At 42.8% G+C, this 17,600-nt stretch overlaps 1 protein-coding gene across 7 annotated transcripts; it reads right to left on the bottom strand.

Annotated features, from left to right (window-relative positions):
* Positions 1 to 39: 39 nt before the first annotated feature.
* Positions 40 to 17,561, bottom strand: elf2b (E74-like factor 2b (ets domain transcription factor)). 7 transcript variants are annotated; one of them, XM_062433857.1, is made up of 10 exons: positions 17,268 to 17,561; positions 9,356 to 9,498; positions 8,992 to 9,244; positions 4,194 to 4,307; positions 3,884 to 4,075; positions 3,448 to 3,534; positions 3,138 to 3,333; positions 2,635 to 3,042; positions 2,348 to 2,522; positions 40 to 2,224 (listed from the first exon to the last, which is right to left on the bottom strand). In XM_062433857.1, exons 2-10 carry the CDS (start codon positions 9,428 to 9,430, stop codon positions 1,616 to 1,618), a joined length of 2,109 nt encoding a protein of 702 aa, XP_062289841.1. In that variant the 5' UTR covers positions 9,431 to 9,498; positions 17,268 to 17,561; the 3' UTR covers positions 40 to 1,615. The 7 variants fall into 7 exon arrangements, with proteins under 7 accessions (XP_062289841.1, XP_062289850.1, XP_062289859.1 ...); XM_062433866.1 differs by having other exon boundaries at positions 3,138 to 3,330; XM_062433875.1 differs by having other exon boundaries at positions 3,884 to 4,072.
* Between the last annotated feature and the right edge of the window lie 39 nt (positions 17,562 to 17,600).

Below are 17,600 nucleotides of genomic sequence, written 5' to 3'. Positions count from 1 at the left end.
AAGCAGTGAATTAGTGTGAAAATATGACGATAACAAGTATGAGGTTTCAAATGTCTTTTTATATTTCAGTAAAATCTACTTTAATACACTTTGAAACAAGAGTACAACAAAATAGAATATACTTCAAATGTTGAATATACAAACAGTTCAGTCTGAACACAAACATCTTTCTCTCCATCTTCCCTCTTTTCAGATTAAAAAAAAACAATAATAAATGAAATGTCAGGTCATAGACTCACCTGGCAAATTGACCCTCTGTTTAATCGAGATGTAAAGTGACCTGGGATGAAACGCATGACTTTGCTAGTCGTTTTACATAAAGCTGCGCAATTTCCAATGCCCGTTTTTGTTAATAGTTAAAATAATTGTTTAAATTCAATCTCTATTTAATTTCTGTGTGGACTTTTTTTCCCCAACACATGGCATCGAAATGTCTTTGTTACCACGCAGTCAAGATGTCTTGGTTTGTCAGAAAAAATAAAAAATGAAAAGTACTGAGCCAAGATCGTTTTTTGCCAAATGTACCTAGACGCTGGAGGATGCACTACAAGCAATTTGGCTGCTCATCTACAGTATGATGAAGATTCGATCTAAGTTAGCATTAACAGCCTGACAGAGACAGAAGAACTAATCATCATAGAAAAAAGTATTAGTTCCCGTTCGTTTCAGTAATACTGTGCTTGGTACAAGGTATCAAAACACAAAAAAACAAATATTTCAGCTTACCATTCAGACAATACATGAAAAACAAAGTCAAAATTTCAATCTAAGGCTGCTCTGTTAACTTTAGCTCCGTAAACTGTATAGTAGGTAAATATATATATATGTATATATGTACATACATGACCATTCTGTCTGATATCTTTCTGTGTTAGAGCTTCTCGCAGCTCTTCTCTCTCTCCCCCCATCTCTCTCTCTCTCTTTCTCTCCATCTCTCACATACTATAGCACCACCCACACTTGATCTGCACAGTGATATAAGTAAAAACAAACAAACAAACAAAAAAGGTTGCTGGTTTTAACATTGGTAGAGACAAAAATTCAATACAAAAGAAGATCTCTACAAAAAATCTTTTACACCCTCCCCTTCCCCCGCTGTGTTTTTTTTTTCAATTGATAGTTCACATTTTGGTTAGTTGTAATTATTTGCCATATTATGTAGTGTTTCAGCTTTTTTTTTCTCCACGATTTTCAAGGTGCATCTGTTTTCCCAATTTGAGTCAGTGATAGCGATCCATTTACAAGGCGTTAACTGTAGTGATCAATGTTGGTCCCTTTTACCTTTTGCCACAACGAGTCCCTTTAAAAGTCTTTTGTGTGTATTCCTATGTTGCAGGGCGCAGCTGGAGCTCCATACACGACCGTTTCGCTCAAAGAGGTTTTTCAGTGTGGTTCTGAGGGAGACCGGCTCAGTTCGGTAAAGTTCTAGGCAGCAACAGGGAAGATTAAGTGAAGACGGGTTCGGGACTAAAAAAAAAAACAGGCCTTCAAGAGTCTTTAAAGTCTCACAGACTGCTGCTGGTTATAACAAGAGTCAAAAAATGACTTCACACATGTACAAAGTAACCCTCTCTACGGGAGAAGGTAACTATGGATGCTGGTAGACGTGTGCGTTTCAACACTCGGGTTCTTCTGTCTTTATCACATCAGGTGTTTCCAGTTTGATTACCACCTCAGCGTCCATCGCATCTGATTTGTTGCTTTTGGGGTTCGCCTGGTTCTGTTGGACTGCCACCGTCATTGGCACCTGAACAGCTTGGACCTGCAGACCCGCGGCCTTCAGCTTCTCCAGAGAGACCCCTCCGGTGGCTGGCCCTCCTATCACCAGCTCTGAGCCGTTGATAACGCCACTGATGATGCGAGGCTGCGCCGTCATCGTCTGGTTGGCTGTCGTTACCGTGACCACCCCGCTGCCGACGCTTCCCGCCTGCGACACCACCAGAGTCTGTTGCTGTCCCTGCGTCGGCACTGTGAGTCTCATCACTTGCGCTCCTGAGGCGACGTTGACAGGAGCCAGGGTCCGCACCGTCAGGGGGCTTCCGAGGATGCTGATGCCCGATGGCGAGGCCCCGACGCTGTGCTTGACTGAACCCGTGGAGCCCTGGAGCTGACACTGAGCTAACTGGTGAGCTGGGATTGTGATGATCTTGGCCAGCTGGACTGTGATTTTATCTCCGTTCTCTGCTGTGGCTGGCACCATGGTAGGGATGGTCTGGATCACAACCTACGCCAAAGAAAACCACACAGAAATTTAAGTTATATATTTTATCTAGAAGTAACGAAATAAAGACGAGGGACACCTCTTAAAACTGCCCTCTAACCCTTCTATCTCTCCACGTGTACACACCTTCTGTTGGGAGTTGGTGCCACCAGCAGCGCCGACAGGAGAAGTGTTAGTGAGGAGGGTGGTGTGGCCGGCAGCCCCCGTTGTTCCTACCGGCTGCTGCACAGCAACTGTAGAGATCTTCTGACCCAGCGATGTTGCCATGACTACGGGCACCTGCATAGCGACCCGCACTGTCCTACAGACAAGAGGTAAGAGGAGAGAGAGTCAAAATTCAATTCTCACAGTTGGGACAATACGTTGGGGTGAAGTTGCGTTCACTGCAGGTCTTCTCTCTGCAGGGGTCTTACCTGGGCCCACCGGCGTTTGAGAAGATAGCCGTGTGAGATTGCTGGTTCAAGTCTGCCGCTGATGAAACGCTCACTATCCTTGGAACCCCCGCTGCAATCGTCGTACCGCCTGCTGCCATCGTTTTGTTGCCCATCGTGACAGGAGCTTGGACCACGTTGGCTCTGTTGCCCCCCCGCAGGATGTTGGGCCTCTTGGAAGACGACAGCTCAGTTGCTTGGAGCAGCATGTCTGACGGTGGCGTCACACGCTCATAGGAGGCGGCGATGTCTGAGCCCATCAGATGGTCGTCAGCAGGCATGTCTGCCTTGTCGTCGTCGATGATGACAATGTTTTTGGGCATCTCTTTGAACTGATAAACCAGACGCTGTCCCTCTACCTTGGCGAGGATGCCACGCTGGTAATAATATCTGAAGACAAATGACAGTCGGGAGTTTTAGTATTTTACAAAAATACAAACAAGCTTAAATCTACATTAATATAGCACCACACACAGACTCATCACCTGAGTGCCCGGCCCATTGTCTCGTAGTTCATGTCAGGCTTGTTCTTGTGTTTTCCCCACAGTTTGGACACAGCCTTTGAGTCGACCAGTTTGAAGATGCCCTTCTCCCTCTGGGTCCACTTGATGTACCTGGGACAGGTGTTCTTGTCCTGGAGGAGGTCCAACAAGAACTCCCACAGGTAGGTGGTGCTTCCTGCTGGGAAACAAAGTCAATTAAGTGACCTGCTAAATGCTAATCCATCTACTGTGTGTCCAGAGAGAAAACATCTGCATGAAGTTTACAGAGAGGAACATTACTACTGTTAAATACCTTTCCCTTCTCTTGGTTTCTTCTTGATGCCGAGGTCAGGTGAGCCATTGGAAAAAGCTGACTGATGTGTCTTTGGCTTCCGTCCAGCTACAAAAGGAAACATTTTACAGATGATTAATCATTTGCCTTGGTTCAGTTTATCACTAACTTGTGAAGCTCAGTTGGGACCCTGTGAAACTTGACCACTAGATGGTGCTCTACATTTTTTTCCAGTCTGTATAGTTTCAAGTGTGGCTGGAAGTTTTGGTTTGAGGCTCTTGGCCCAGCTCCACACTCTGGTTGGGAGGTAAAGTTAATCACAGAGCCACCAGATGTTTTTCCACTTAAAACTTGGTTTGAACCATTCAAAACATGGTTATTCCTGCCTTCAGCTTTGAAGCACTGTGGTTTGCGCCGTATTGGCACAAACACAAACTACAAGCTGTTTTTATCTTACCTCTCCTCTTCCTCACAGGCTCGTGGTCAGGCTCTGGTTCTGGTTCTTCCAGCATTGTGACCATCTCTTCATCATCATCATCCTCGCAGCAGTCCTCCGTCGTTATCTCCACCTCTGTCTCTGAAATCATGTCGGGACGCATGGCAGCGTGGAGGAAGTCTGGTGTCGCTACGTATGGTGGGACAAAAGCTTCTAGACGGAGGAGGGAAAACGGAATGAGTACAAGAAGGGTGTGTTGTTGGATTAAAGTTTGGTTGAGAAAATATTTAACTTAACAGAGGGCGTGTCTAAATTAGGTTGTGTATTTTACCTGGACTGCGATCTTCTCTGAGGCTAGAGGGGGAATCCATACGTAGCAGAGCCTCAGCAGCCTCGATGGTCTTGTCAGAGCAGTGAATACTGGTGCCATGGACAGAGGCCTCCACTGAAACACACACAGAATGATGATTATTGATTAATTCATACTTTGGTAAAATTAGGTTATTGATTTTGAGTCCATATAAGTATGTATGTATTCATTCCCAAAAGGAGAACCTGAGTCCAGCTAAAGCACAGCAGCAGTACACCAGTTTTCAGCCTAATATTTGTGTTATAATAACCCCAAGTTGTGTATTTACATGCTCTACTTCATCATTTCACCAATAAAACACCAAACAAAAAAACTTCACCGTTTCTCACCTCTATCACCACACTGATAATACAGAGGTGCACACAGAAATCAACTATATGGCGCCCCCTAGTGAAAATATGTTGCTTATGGGCCACTGATGTAACATTTAGTAGACAACTTCACTCTGATGCAGACACAGTATGACTTGATGTAAAACAACCCACACAATAGGAGATTTATTTGTTTGCTTCCTTCTTTGCACTAATTAACCTAGTTATGCATAAAGGAGGGATTTTATTTCTGCACCTTTGGGTTCAGTTCAGAAGTTCAAGACACTGGGATACTGTGTTTATTGGTTCCCTCATAGTGACATGAGGTAGGTTCAGGAAGGTCAAACCAAGTAAATGCTTCAACTACACATACTGCTGCTTTCTGATATTAACATGCATATCTGTCAGATGATTACCCCCTTCCCCCCAAAAAATGCAGTAATTGCATTCTCTCTCATATTTACACAGACATGACACAAAAAAGAAACACTGCTGTTAAAACAAAACGTGGAATTCAGCCTGTTGTGAGGGAAATGGTGCGTGCAGCATCTGGGACTATGAGAAGGAACCCGGAGCACCTGCTGCTGTTGTCAGTCACTGGTGGGAAACACGAGACTCTTTTACACCCTGCCCTGTCCATGTTTGGCTATCTCACTGAGGCAACAGGCACTGCATATGGGGGAGAGAAGTGGGCTATCTTTAGACTGCCGCACTCACAAACAAACAGGACATGCTGATAGCCATCACAGCAGAGACCCTATAGCCTGCAGGACTGCCCTTGAAAGCAGGCAGCTGTACTGTAATAAGACCACCAGAAGGTGTGAGGTCAGAGAGCTGCTGTTTGGCTTGACCTATATCACCACATATACATACCTCTGCTATTTCAAGCATGTCCAAATTGTGAGGAGTTTGATTTACCTCAAAGTATACAATTATGAAAGACTTCGAGAGTTATGTAACAGGTGTGAATTATGAGTGTGTAATGTAGACAATTTATTTTTTATAAATTTAGAAAATATTTATTATGAACGTATTCTACTAGGTAACGGCGCCAAGAATAGTAGCGAGTCCGACAAAAAGCAGTGCTGCCTGTGATGACTTCCGTGTTTACACTCCTCATCCTTTCCCTCCAGTTCTCTACGAAGAAGCACACAAATCCTCTTGTCACTCAACACCCACCTCACCCGCTATTGGACAACTCTCACATTCTGAGCCCGCCCCCGGTGAGCTCTAATTGGCCTCTTTGGTGACGTTCTAACACGGCGCGTATACCATTGGACTAAAGAGAACATCAATCACATACACGCCCCGCCTTCTCACGTAAACAATGCTTCCGCCATCGAAAGGGGACAAAAAATACTTTGAAAATTGCGATTTAAGAGAGATTGAAAAACGACGCGGTGTCCCCCATAACACACCGCTCACAAACAGAAACGGTTACGACGCGAGTGAAATAAAAGTAAACTTGTGTTTGTGGGTCGGTGTGGTCGGAGGCTGGACCTGCACTTGAAACAGGGAAGAAAGCGAGTGCAGGCCGCCCCACGCTTCAACCAGGGGCTGCACACCGCGACGGAAACTATCAATACACTTTATCACAAGATGGGATGTTGGAAATGTTTTGTTTTTTAAAAAAGGTGCTCACAACACCCCAAATTCAGACAAATACCACAGCAGTCATGTATTTTGTAAGGGCAGTAGAGTGTTATTGAGGGACTATTTCTGCACATTGTTCCCACAAACAGAACCAACTAAAGCCACCTGCGGAGAAATACTAAAACACACGTCTGTTTTCATAATAACAGAGGAAGAAATCCTTAGCTGTGTGCCAAATCCATGCGAGTAAAAATAAACCCACATGTCCTTCCGACTCAGACAGCGTGGCAAAGACGTAGGAAAGACAACATCGTTACACTTCCTGGTTTTGCAGAGCCGCTGTGCCAAAACCGTTACCTCTACTCCCGCTACTGAGGGGAACAATCCCCCCGCCCCAAACATGCAAAACACACCTGGTGCAGGTCACTATCAATCCGTGCAGACTGACCAGCTCTGCCAAAGTTTTTCTATACCAAAAGCGGGTTTGATAAAACGCCATGCAGGGCTACCAAGGTGATCACTTCCTGGCTGCCTCCATTACCAAACAGCACACTGCTCAGCGGCCCAGCTTAAAAACACACAAGCCCCGCGGTCACGGTGACTCCCGGGTCAGGGTGATAAGCACATATCGATACGTTACCGGCTCTGATGAGTAGATCGAGCTGATTTGCGTGCCCCTCATGCTGCGAAGTCGCCATGTTTTTCCCTCTTGCTGCAGATTCACATTGACTTCTCACTGAATTGTATGGGAAGCTACTAGCTCAGATCACTCCGCCGCTAATGGGAAAATCTCCTCGATTTCAACGAGACGCGCAACAGCGACAGAAAGGTATCCCTCCGCCGCCGACACAGGAAATCCTTCCTCTGCCCTCCCTCTTTGCGTAGTAAGTACGTCAAATAAAGCTGTAGAGTTACAACTCTGCTTTAACAATCCCACTGCACAAAAATCTAATTATTAAAGAACAAAGGTGTATTCACTAAGAAAAGTAAAGTTTAACAAGACAGTGCAGCTAAGCCAGCTCAGTTCAAAACAATGACTTCTTTTATTTTAAGATGGTGACTACATGTTTGTAGCTCTTTTATGGCATGTTTTGTTTGTTTGTTTTAACCATATTTAACAAGGATTTCTATATAAACCAAAATGCACCCCTACAAATGAATACGTGCACCTCTTTGTCACTGACTGTACTGGTCATAAATTCCATATTTCAGATTGCTTCTTTTATTGTTTTATTGTTTGTTGCCACCATAAATAATGAATATGAATCTGTCATAACACTGCATTTAATGACACCTGTTAATAATTTACAGTTCCGTTTTTAAAATGTGCTCAAATTTTGTATTAAATATAATTGAAGCTCTTCAGCTGACAGTTAAAAAAGTGTCACAATTACAGCACACGCAGCAGTTGGGTCATAGCAGAACAATCATGTTGATTAATATCTCTTTTTTTAGAGCCTGTTCTTTTGTATGATGTCAATGTCTTTTTTCCTTCTAAGAGATTCATCAGTCACAACATGATGTATGATTTTTTTCCTAAAGAATGTTAATTTATTCATCAAGTGGCCCAATCTAAAGGTTCTAGTTTCTTCAGCTAAGGGTCACAGTCATGGTTGCCAAGTAGGTACTGATGATGAAATACAATCACACTGTGCGCAGCACATTTCTCATTTGGAACCAGACTTTAAACTACACAAGTAATTCAAAATTTTCTCAAAATGTAGATTTTCAAATGTACTGTGCAGATGCCTGAGGGAAAAATGCTTATTTTTCTAACAAAATGATGTGCAAGTGGAGTTCAGATATTCAATTTGGGACAGTGAGAATGTATACAACTTTCATAAGTATGCAATTATATTCTCCCTGTCTGTCAATCTATTTCAGTATGAAATACATCACTGGACACATCACTATTAATAAAGGTATTAAAAGAAGATTAATGAGTTAATGCCAGACACTTTCACTGTTCATGAAGTAGCAACTGTCCAAAATATCCACAAGGTGGCAGTGTGTGGACACAGAGAGCTGAAGTCCTCACAGATGTGTCACTGCAGATTCACACTGTATGAGAAATATGCCCCAGTGCAACCCAACCACAATAAACAAAAGCAACACTTTCTGTGCTTTTCCAAGCTTTAATGTATTTACCTTTGATCCAGATTCATGTGAACTCATATTCTAAAGAAAACTTGTTTTGTAACTTATAAGCACTTTTCCAAACACAGGAGCCAGTGAAGTCAGGAATGACATGAGAGTAATAAAAGCTGTACATTAAATACAGAGAAAGACACAAAGCATGAAGAACAGAGCAGTTTAACATGTAAAAAGTGTACCACAGATGTTCAGAAGGAGGCGTCGGACACAGACACACAGCTATGTTTGAGCAGCTGCTCTGGCAGCAGCTAAAAATGTGTAAATGTGTGAATATAAACCATGGCATGTTTTCATGGTAAACTCAAACGGTTGGCTTGTTGGTTGAAGAAAATGAAGGGTCACCAATGTCTCACAAGTCCAGAACCAATGTTTGATTTGTGAAACATGCTGCCCATAACTGTGGTTTGATGATCAGCTAGATGAGAGCAAGATTCCTCATTTTGCCAGATAAGAGGAGACTTTGATAATCTCAGTGGAGAAACAGGAAAAGTGCATCAGGAAGTGACTGAGGAGAAGTTGTCTGGGCATTCTGGGTAATTTGGTGCATGTGTCTTAACACTCGTCATTTGGTGTCCTGATCAACAGTGACATCTCAGATAAAAGATCTCATATGAGCCACTTTTCAAACCTCTAAGTCTGGATCTCTCTTAGGTGACATTAAATACAACTTTGTGATTAATACAGGAGTAATCATGTCTCACCTGCCTCCCTTTCTGTCTCCACCTCCTGCTCATCGCCCACTTCCTGCATCAGGTAAGCCTCGTCATCATACACCAACACCTGCGCTGAGTAGCTCTGCTCCTCGGCTGGGCAGGCACCGGGCACCTCCTCCACTATGACTGCTGGGTAGTCCTCAGCCTCCTCTCTGTCCTCGACCTCCTCATAGGCCTCCTCGGCTTCACATTCGCCTTCCACCTCTCCTTCCAGCTCCAGGTCCACCTCACACTCACCCTCCTGAGAGAAGAAGAAAGCAAGACGGTTAAAAACATTTTTTATAATAAGTGAATGAGACAGTCAAGTGGTTGTTTCAATGTTACTTTGGCTTATGTCTGTGTCCCAACCCACCTGCTGGGGGTCCTCGACAGCTGTGACATACTGCACCACCCTCCCACCAGTGTCGACCAGCACCACTGAGGTCATGACTCATGCTCCTCAGGGATCAGCAGTAGCAGCCTGTGATTCGCCACAGCACCTCCGCCTGGTAGCCCCTGGAAGAAGAGGAGGCAAACGGATAAACAAAACTTAAAAACACACACATTAAATCGCCAGATTTTATCGAAGCAGTGTCGGCCTGTTTGCCTGTCTCAGCTGCGTGCTTTGTCCTTGATCATAACAATGGATGTCCACCATCTCCAGATTTGCTGTTGTCTAGCCGATACAGAGCTTCAATCCTCTTGTGAAGTAAATTTCCCGGTGGTGATCCTTCAAGAAATAGTCCAACCTTCTGTAAAACATGCTTATTTGCTTTCTAACCGGTGTGGAGTGAGCTTTAGAACTGCTGGTAGGCAGATTTTGTTACCATTGGACAAAGCCAGGCTAGCCGTTTCCCCCCCGTTTCCAGTGTTTATGCTAACCAGCTTTTGGCTTCACTTCGTTTACCGTATAGATATGAATCGTATCAATCTTCTAACCCGAACCGTATTTCCCAAAATGTCAAGTATTCCTTTAAAGTCTCATTCAGTCCAGATAATTCACTAAAATGAAATAAAAGTTCTGCAGACGCACTGGAAAATCTCAACTGTCCGCGCTCAACAACCTTCACAAAATAAAAATCATCTGGATGAGATGTAACTACACTTTCCTCCATAAGTCCCGACTGTAGTCCAACATCTCATTAAAGGCCCAGATCTCTTCCATCTCCTCCTTTTAACTTTGGACTGCAGGAAGTGCCTGTCTGCTATTACAGGAAGAAATGCACTGACAGGAAGCCAAGTCATTCCCTCGAACACGTGCTCAGTGTCCAGTGATCGAGGCAGGGTGGACTGGAGCCATGGTAACGGTTGCTAAGAACCACAGGGCCCTCAGTTCCTGTTTTGTGCTTCTCTGTGTGGTGACAATAAGACAAAGGGAAAGCTGGAGCATGGAGAGGCTGATAGATACACACACACACACACACACACGCTGTGTGGCATTGTTTAAAGTGATGCTGCACCTGCTCTTACTTTGCTCGGTTTTTAAAAAGGGCTGATTTGGCCATGGACCTTCTGTGGTTTGATGGATTCTTGCACCGGTGAGCACAAGTAAAAAGTAGTGCAGCTCTCAAATAATATGGAAAAAATTAAATGTAACTTAAAAAGTCCTCCTGTGGAGCTTCTGACCTCAAATAGCACTATGAAGCAGTTTTTTTATGAGTGGGTCCTTGTTTTGTTTATCTCATGATAAGTGCACAAGGAGGTGCCCCGGGTCTAAAAAGTGAAGCCAATGTGTAAGTGACTTAAACCTGCATTCTCTCTACTGGCCAGCAGGGTGCAACTCCACTGTCTCCAAAAAAATCTGATTGTATAGAACTCTAGTGAGAAAATGAGCCCACCTTTCACTTGATTTATTAACTCAGTAAACAGTGTGCTATTGAGTTTATGCTTCTTCAATACATGATGTTCATGTGATCTAATTATGGCCCCTTTTTTTTTCTTTAAATAATTTTTCAGGCACAGACACCTTCATTGACATAGACAGTGGAAATCATAGGAGAGGGGGGGGGGTGTGACATGCAGCAAAGGTCCTCTGGCCGCTGCATATGTGATTTCTGATAAGTACATTTTGTTTATTGGTTTAAAGCATGTTTGTTCACTAGAGATAACAAGCATTTGCATCATCACAGCTAACATTAGCAGGCAGCTAGTGTTAGGGTCTGTGCCACCCTTGTTCAAATATAATCACCTCTGGCTCCAAAAATCCAAGATGACAGCGGTCAAAATGCAGACTCAAGGCCTCAAAATGCAAGTCCACAAACCAGTGGGCAACATCAAGGTGGCTATGTCCATTATTTTTTACAATCTATGAAGGACACACATGCACGCGCATGTGTGTTGAGATACACAGTCCTGCCACTGGTTTCATACTATTTCACAGATCTATAGGTGGCGGTAACACAGCAAGAAACATAGCGATGTGCCAACAACGACAGGGAATAAGAAGACTGCAATCTGGTAAAAATGGATGTAAAAAATGCAGGATTTGATTGACAAATCAACTTCACAAGTGTTTTATGAGAAAAGCAATGCAATTAACGCCTCAAGGATACACACAATACAATTTGTGTAGTGACACCTGAAGTAAGCAACTTTTTTTGTTCACAAGATACCTCCACAGGGTACCTTTAAGGTGTCAGTACACTTCCAACAAAGTGCTTGTCGTGTGATTGTAAGTGTTGATTGTTAAACAGCGTGTGATGCTGGAATTGAGGCGTCAGATAATATTTGTAATCTACGTCACAAAGTGATTGACTGAACCGGCAGAACTAAGACAATAAGCAGGGTTTTTTGATTGTGCATTGTCTGTGTACAAATCCTTGCATACTGCCTCTCTGTGCAACGGCATCACCTTCACAAGAGGCCGGTCAGAACAGCTAGAAGCAGTTTCGCTTTCAGACGTGATGCTTTTTACAAGCAAGTTTGTTTGAAGCATACTCATATCTTTGTTAAAAAAGGTATCAAAAGAACAAGCACTCTTCTCCTCATCAGCTATAGTCCATCTGCCCTCTTGTGAGCCGATGGTGCTCACCTTCTGCTTGAAGATAATCCTGCACAAAATTCTTAAAATTCCTCTGTGCACAAAAAGCAAAGATTAGAAATAACGGTTTCTCACTGACAATTTCTCAGCGTTTTAGAGAACAAAAGTCATGACACGTTTAAATATAACCAGAACCCAATATCCTTAAAAAAAAAACAGAAGTATAGCATCCTGTAGCGTGGTGTGTGAGCACTAACTCTAACTGTTGCATAATAGATGAGCTGTGCTGTGCTGGTTTTCCCTCTGCTATCGAGACCAACATGCTTATCAGCTCAGATGGAAATCTTCTAATCAATGATTCAACATCAGCACTGTTGAAAGGCAATTCAGATTTGCAGGATGCATGCAGGGGTATAGTTCACTGACCATGTGATATATCCACAGGTCTCACAGAAAGGCATCTATAGTCCCTGGAAATCAGGACACTGCAGGCAGACAAGGTTTATTTCATTGATGTTTAATTATACAACTATAAAGACCATAGGAAAAAAACGACTGTTTAAATATTTCACACTTGACCTGTTGTTTCATGACGTTTGTGTAGCATAGAAACAGGCTAAGCAAAGAAAGGCGTGAACACGTGCGCTGTGTGCAACACTGCATGCCGTTACGTTGCTGTTAAACTGACACAAGTTATTATGTAAGTGCATGAAAGAAGTGGAGATTGTGACAAACTGGAGTTTTTGTAATCTATTCGGTCTGTCAGATGTCTTGCATTAGTAAGCCAGTGAGAAAACGTTTGAGAGAAAGGCGTCAAAGTGCAAAGAGTCTGTATGTTTTCACTGAAATGACAGTATAGATTGATGAGTAAGGATCAGCTTTCTTTCCAATGTCCAACAATTGCATAGTGTGCATATACAGAATATGCAACCTGCATGGGAGAGTTTTAAAATGGGTCAATCACATGCACTCGCACACACACATATACACAAAGCAAACACACAGAGGATTTGTTGAGAGATGAGTTTCTCAAGCCTGACCTGATGGTTGAATTGAATCAAACAAGTATTTCAGGACTTGCTGGACTAGTGGAGAACACGTGGCTGCTCATTTCAAACATAGATGAGTCGGGAGGCCACATTAGTATTTCAACTAAGCATTTCATTCAGGCACCACCAGCAGGCACCTGAGGATTTTAATGCATTTTACTCACCGCACATTACGAGCAAAGACATTATCTTAAAGGTCAAAAGACAGTGAGTGGAACCTTTGCTCTCCTTACAGTTAGCTGCTAGTCATGCTGGTATTCAAGGAATTGAACTGCTGTAATGAAAGTCATACCGGACAACAGCAACAGCTAAAACGTGTCATCAATAAAGGGGTGTGAGAACATATAGTTTTTAATGTTGTATTACCAGGTAGAGAGCAGAGGAGTGTCTTGATTCCATTAGAAATATTGCTGTGGTTCTCGGTGAGTCTGTTGCAGTCTGAAGATCTAAGGAGGTGCAGCAGAGTCATCCTGACACGCCGACTTTCCCACGAAGAAATCCAGATGAAAGAAAAATGAAAAAAGTCTAAAAGCTGATGCGCTTTCGGACAACATGCAGGCTTTCATCTTTACTTCACTGCCGTTTAAAAATCCACAAAAAGATGAGGAAGAGGATGAAAGAGTGATGCTTTCTTCATGTGGCGAGAGAAAGCAACAGGGTTTTCTCTCTCTCTCTCATTCTTTTCAGTCTGTCTCCGACTTTCTCCCACACCTTTTCTCTCTTTGCCATGCATCCATCCATCCAACCCCCCCCCCCCTCTCTGCCTGTACGCTCGCTGTCTGTCTGTGTGCTTGCCTGTTCCCCGGGTGGAAGGAACCTCTCAGAGCGACTCAGCACTTCTCAGACCCTGCCCTGAGCTCAGATCACATGACAAGGGTGGAACGAACGAACGAACGCACACGCACAGACGCACGCGCACACACACACAGAGTCACATGATCTTTCAACAACAGAGCTTTTGTTCCAAGTAACTGGGGCTGCTGGTAAAGATACAACGCCCTGCCTTGTGCCCTGCCCTACCCTCCACTAACACACACACACACACACACACACACACACACACAGTGATGACACAACGAGCTAATACAAGGCGGGTGTGACCTCAGGATTTACTTGACATCCACCCCCACAAACACACACACACACACACACACCCAGACATACATGAACAAAAATAAAGTCCACTGTAACACAGTTGCTGTAACGTCATCATTAAGTTATGTTATACATTTTATGATTGTAGTTCCACAGAGACACATTTAAGCTAATTCAATAATCAGTACAGTCTGTAATTTTTTTGTGTTTTTTTTTTTTTTTAAGGACCAGTGTGTAGGATTTAATGGAATTCCCTTCAAAGCGTGTAGGAGAACCTACAATAGCACAATTTGCAAAAAACATGACAGGTCCTCTCTAGAGCTAATGTTACATTTGTCCGTTCTGGGCTACTGTAGAAACATGGCAGTGCAACATGGAAGAGGACCCACTCCCTATGTAGATATAATGGGCTCATTCTAGGGTAATGAAAACACAGTCATTCTTATTTTCAGGTGATTATACACTAATTAAAATATACTTAAGACTCAAGTCTGTTCCGCTAAATACCACAAAATTCTACACACTGCACTTTTAAGTCTGAAAGTTAAATTAATACATAACTTCATGTCAACCACATGTCCTGTGTTGTACATTGAGACCAAAAGAAACCAAAAAAAGACATTCCTACTTAATTGTTTTGCTTTAGATTACATGTTGGCGCCCCCTATCTTTGCATCTAATCAATTGGAGTACTACAATATTAGTTCACCTACAAAGATAGAGAACTTGTTTCTGTGCAGCAAATCAAATCACTTCATTTTCCAGCATATTTGCATCAGCTTCGTTCTTAACTTAAACACATAAATACATGTCTTGTCCCATATAGCCAACAAATTAACATTAAACAAGGAAAAATGTCAGGTTAGATAGCTAATTAGCATAGCTGCGGCACATTAACCAGTACGTACACACGTCTTACCGCTGTTAACAAAACACTGTCTGCTCATGGTTGCTCACTGTCCGAAATTACCTTTTTGACCCACGTGCCGCCAGCCAAATCCACCAGCCAAGCATATTTTTTACCAGCCAAACTAATAAATTGCCTTTTTAACAGTAGCTAATGGTACTGGTGGCAAGTGACAGTTTAGCAGAGAGCTGCGATGTCGGGTAGTTTATGTCCCGTACAGTAAGCGTTTGAAATGGTCTGGGGCTGGCAATCCTTCACCTCAGACCGTCTCGAGCACTTCTACAGTTTGGCAGTGCTGTTTAGACGTGTGCAAAAAACACAGTATAGGGACAAACATCATATCTGACATTTTATTACATGATTATTTTACATAAATACATTACAACATTTATCCGCCAGTGTGGTTGATAGCCCTCGGAGATTTACCCACCAAAATGGAAAATCTACCCACATTTGGTGATTGGCGGATGTTAATTTCGGACCCTCCGTTTGTTTACTTACTGTCTCTCATTCCTCTGCTAGGCCGCAGTCTGCCGGTTAATGTCAGATAGCAAACACAGACACAGACACATCCAATCCAGATGCTGAGATGCACTGAAAGTATTTTTGACAAGAAGAGTGCTGACTAAGTTTGATTTCAGTTTGACTTTAACATTTTTTGTCTATGCCAAGTAAGTTCTCTGTTAAAAAATAAGCCATTCGCAATGTGTCCAACAAGACAGTGTACACACTTTAATACCTCCACAATGAATTAAAAAACTGGAAAGTTTTTTAACCATTACATCATAAGGGAGCCATGTTAACTTTAAGCTCCAGACCTGGAAATACTGTTTACATCAACTTCCATGTCTGACTCATGACCTTAAAACTGTGACATGACACATCCGAGAACAGCAGCAAACTGAGTCAAACAAGTGTAAAAAACATGTTTTGACAAAGTATCTGAAACATCTAACTACACTCATCTTTCCAAATCTTGTCTATATGTCTCCAGTCACCAAGCAGAAACCTTCAGAGCACCATTCAACTGTTAGCTTAGACTACAGGATCTACCAGCCGAGCAAAAGGCAGGCTTGTCAATCATTTACGTACACAAAGCAGCTCTCCCTGGAGTCCAGGCTTCTGGCCTCTGTACACCAAACACCACTTCTTTATCACACACAATCACAACCAATAACTCCAGCAGCCCCTAAAACAAACTGAGGAGCAGTAACTTAAAACTGACAACTGTAGCAGGACATTCATCCTAAACTCTAAAAAAAAAAAAAAAAAAAAAAGATTATATTATTAGCTAACTAGTAATTACTGCTGATTTCTTATTTTAAGAATTAATAAAATATTTAGGTCCTTTATAAGTGAAAATGCCCCAAATAGTTTGGCTTCTGCTTCATGAAAAGTAACATATACAATGTAGTATTTCATATGATTGAATAATGTCCTTCTTGACCCACTTAAAAACAGTTTGACCTCTGGCCATTAATGAGGGACAGCTTTAATTCATGTTGACATTCTATGTTCTAAAATAAATTATAATTAACAACATCAACAGTTCAAAAAAATCACCAGGTTTTTCCACTTTCCTGAATAATGGAAATAAACAAACCTACATGCATGTTAAAGTCTGAGGAGTCAGGACATCATCTGTTGAGTGTTCATACTTCTCATATTGACAGCAAGTCACCATCATCAATAGCCTGCTTATCACCACCTATTACTACATCACTCTGTCATTCAGCACAGCCAGTATAGTTTCAGTAGTCTTGGCTGCTCAGGATAATAACTTGACACATCAAAAGAAGATCACAACCCCCACTCTTCACTGACACAGTTGGTAGGCCCTCTGTTTGCATTGCTTACAAATGAGGAGCCGTTGAAAGACAACAGGGGGATTATGTCAGACATGTGAAGCATGATACCTTTGCTCCTCAGTGTCGCTAACCTAATTAATGAATTATTAGCCAGCCCCTGCATCATTTACATTCAGCAGTTTTACACGAGTATGTCCAGCTGACCAATGAACTGTACTAACACACACACACACACACAGACACACACAAATAACAAAAAACACCATTATTTTTAGAACAGCGTACATGAGCAGCAGCTGAGAAGAAACAGAAACTGATTATTGACATTAACTTGGCTAACGTTAGCTGGCTAAGTTAGCATTCTTCACAAAAAACAAGAAGCTGTCAGCAATCATACAAACACATCATGTGGCTAATGTTGGCTAATGTCAGCTCAGCTCACTCACCGTCAAGTGCTTCTTTCAGCCTCTTGCTGGATAAATAAGTTCACAGGCAGCAACTGGTCGTTGGCCGCTCAGCTAATGAGAGTTTGCTCTGAGTCAAATTGTGACATCCAGTAACCTCTCCTCCTCTCCGGACTCAGCCTCCGTTCTGCTCCCGCTGCCGCTAACCCAAACGTTAACGTTAGCTGCTGGTTTTCATGATGAAAGGAGCCCCAGAGCCTCCGGACAGCCGTGTGTGAGAGGTCCGCGGAGCTGCTGCTGTTGAAAGCGGGACAGTAAATGAGCAGAGCCTCGGCCGCCCTGCTGCTCCACTAATGGAGACTGACTGTTTGTCAG

This window comes from Scomber scombrus, chromosome 2, assembly GCF_963691925.1.
Source record: "Scomber scombrus chromosome 2, fScoSco1.1, whole genome shotgun sequence".
NCBI classification, from domain to species: Eukaryota; Metazoa; Chordata; class Actinopteri; order Scombriformes; family Scombridae; genus Scomber; species Scomber scombrus.
Note: the sequence above shows the minus strand (reverse complement) of the source record. Positions and strands in the feature narration are given on the sequence as shown.

Excerpts from the sequence above, each read along its gene's own strand:
- elf2b (XM_062433857.1), bottom strand. The coding sequence starts at position 9,430 with ATGACCTCAGTGGTGCTGGTCGACACTGGTGGGAGGGTGGTGCAGTAT. Across the intron at positions 4,308-8,991 it reads GGAGACAGAAAGGGAGGCAG|TGGAGGCCTCTGTCCATGGC; the intron begins GTGAGACATGAT and ends TGTGTGTTTCAG. Across the intron at positions 3,334-3,447 it reads GAAACCAAGAGAAGGGAAAG|CAGGAAGCACCACCTACCTG; the intron begins GTATTTAACAGT and ends TTTGTTTCCCAG.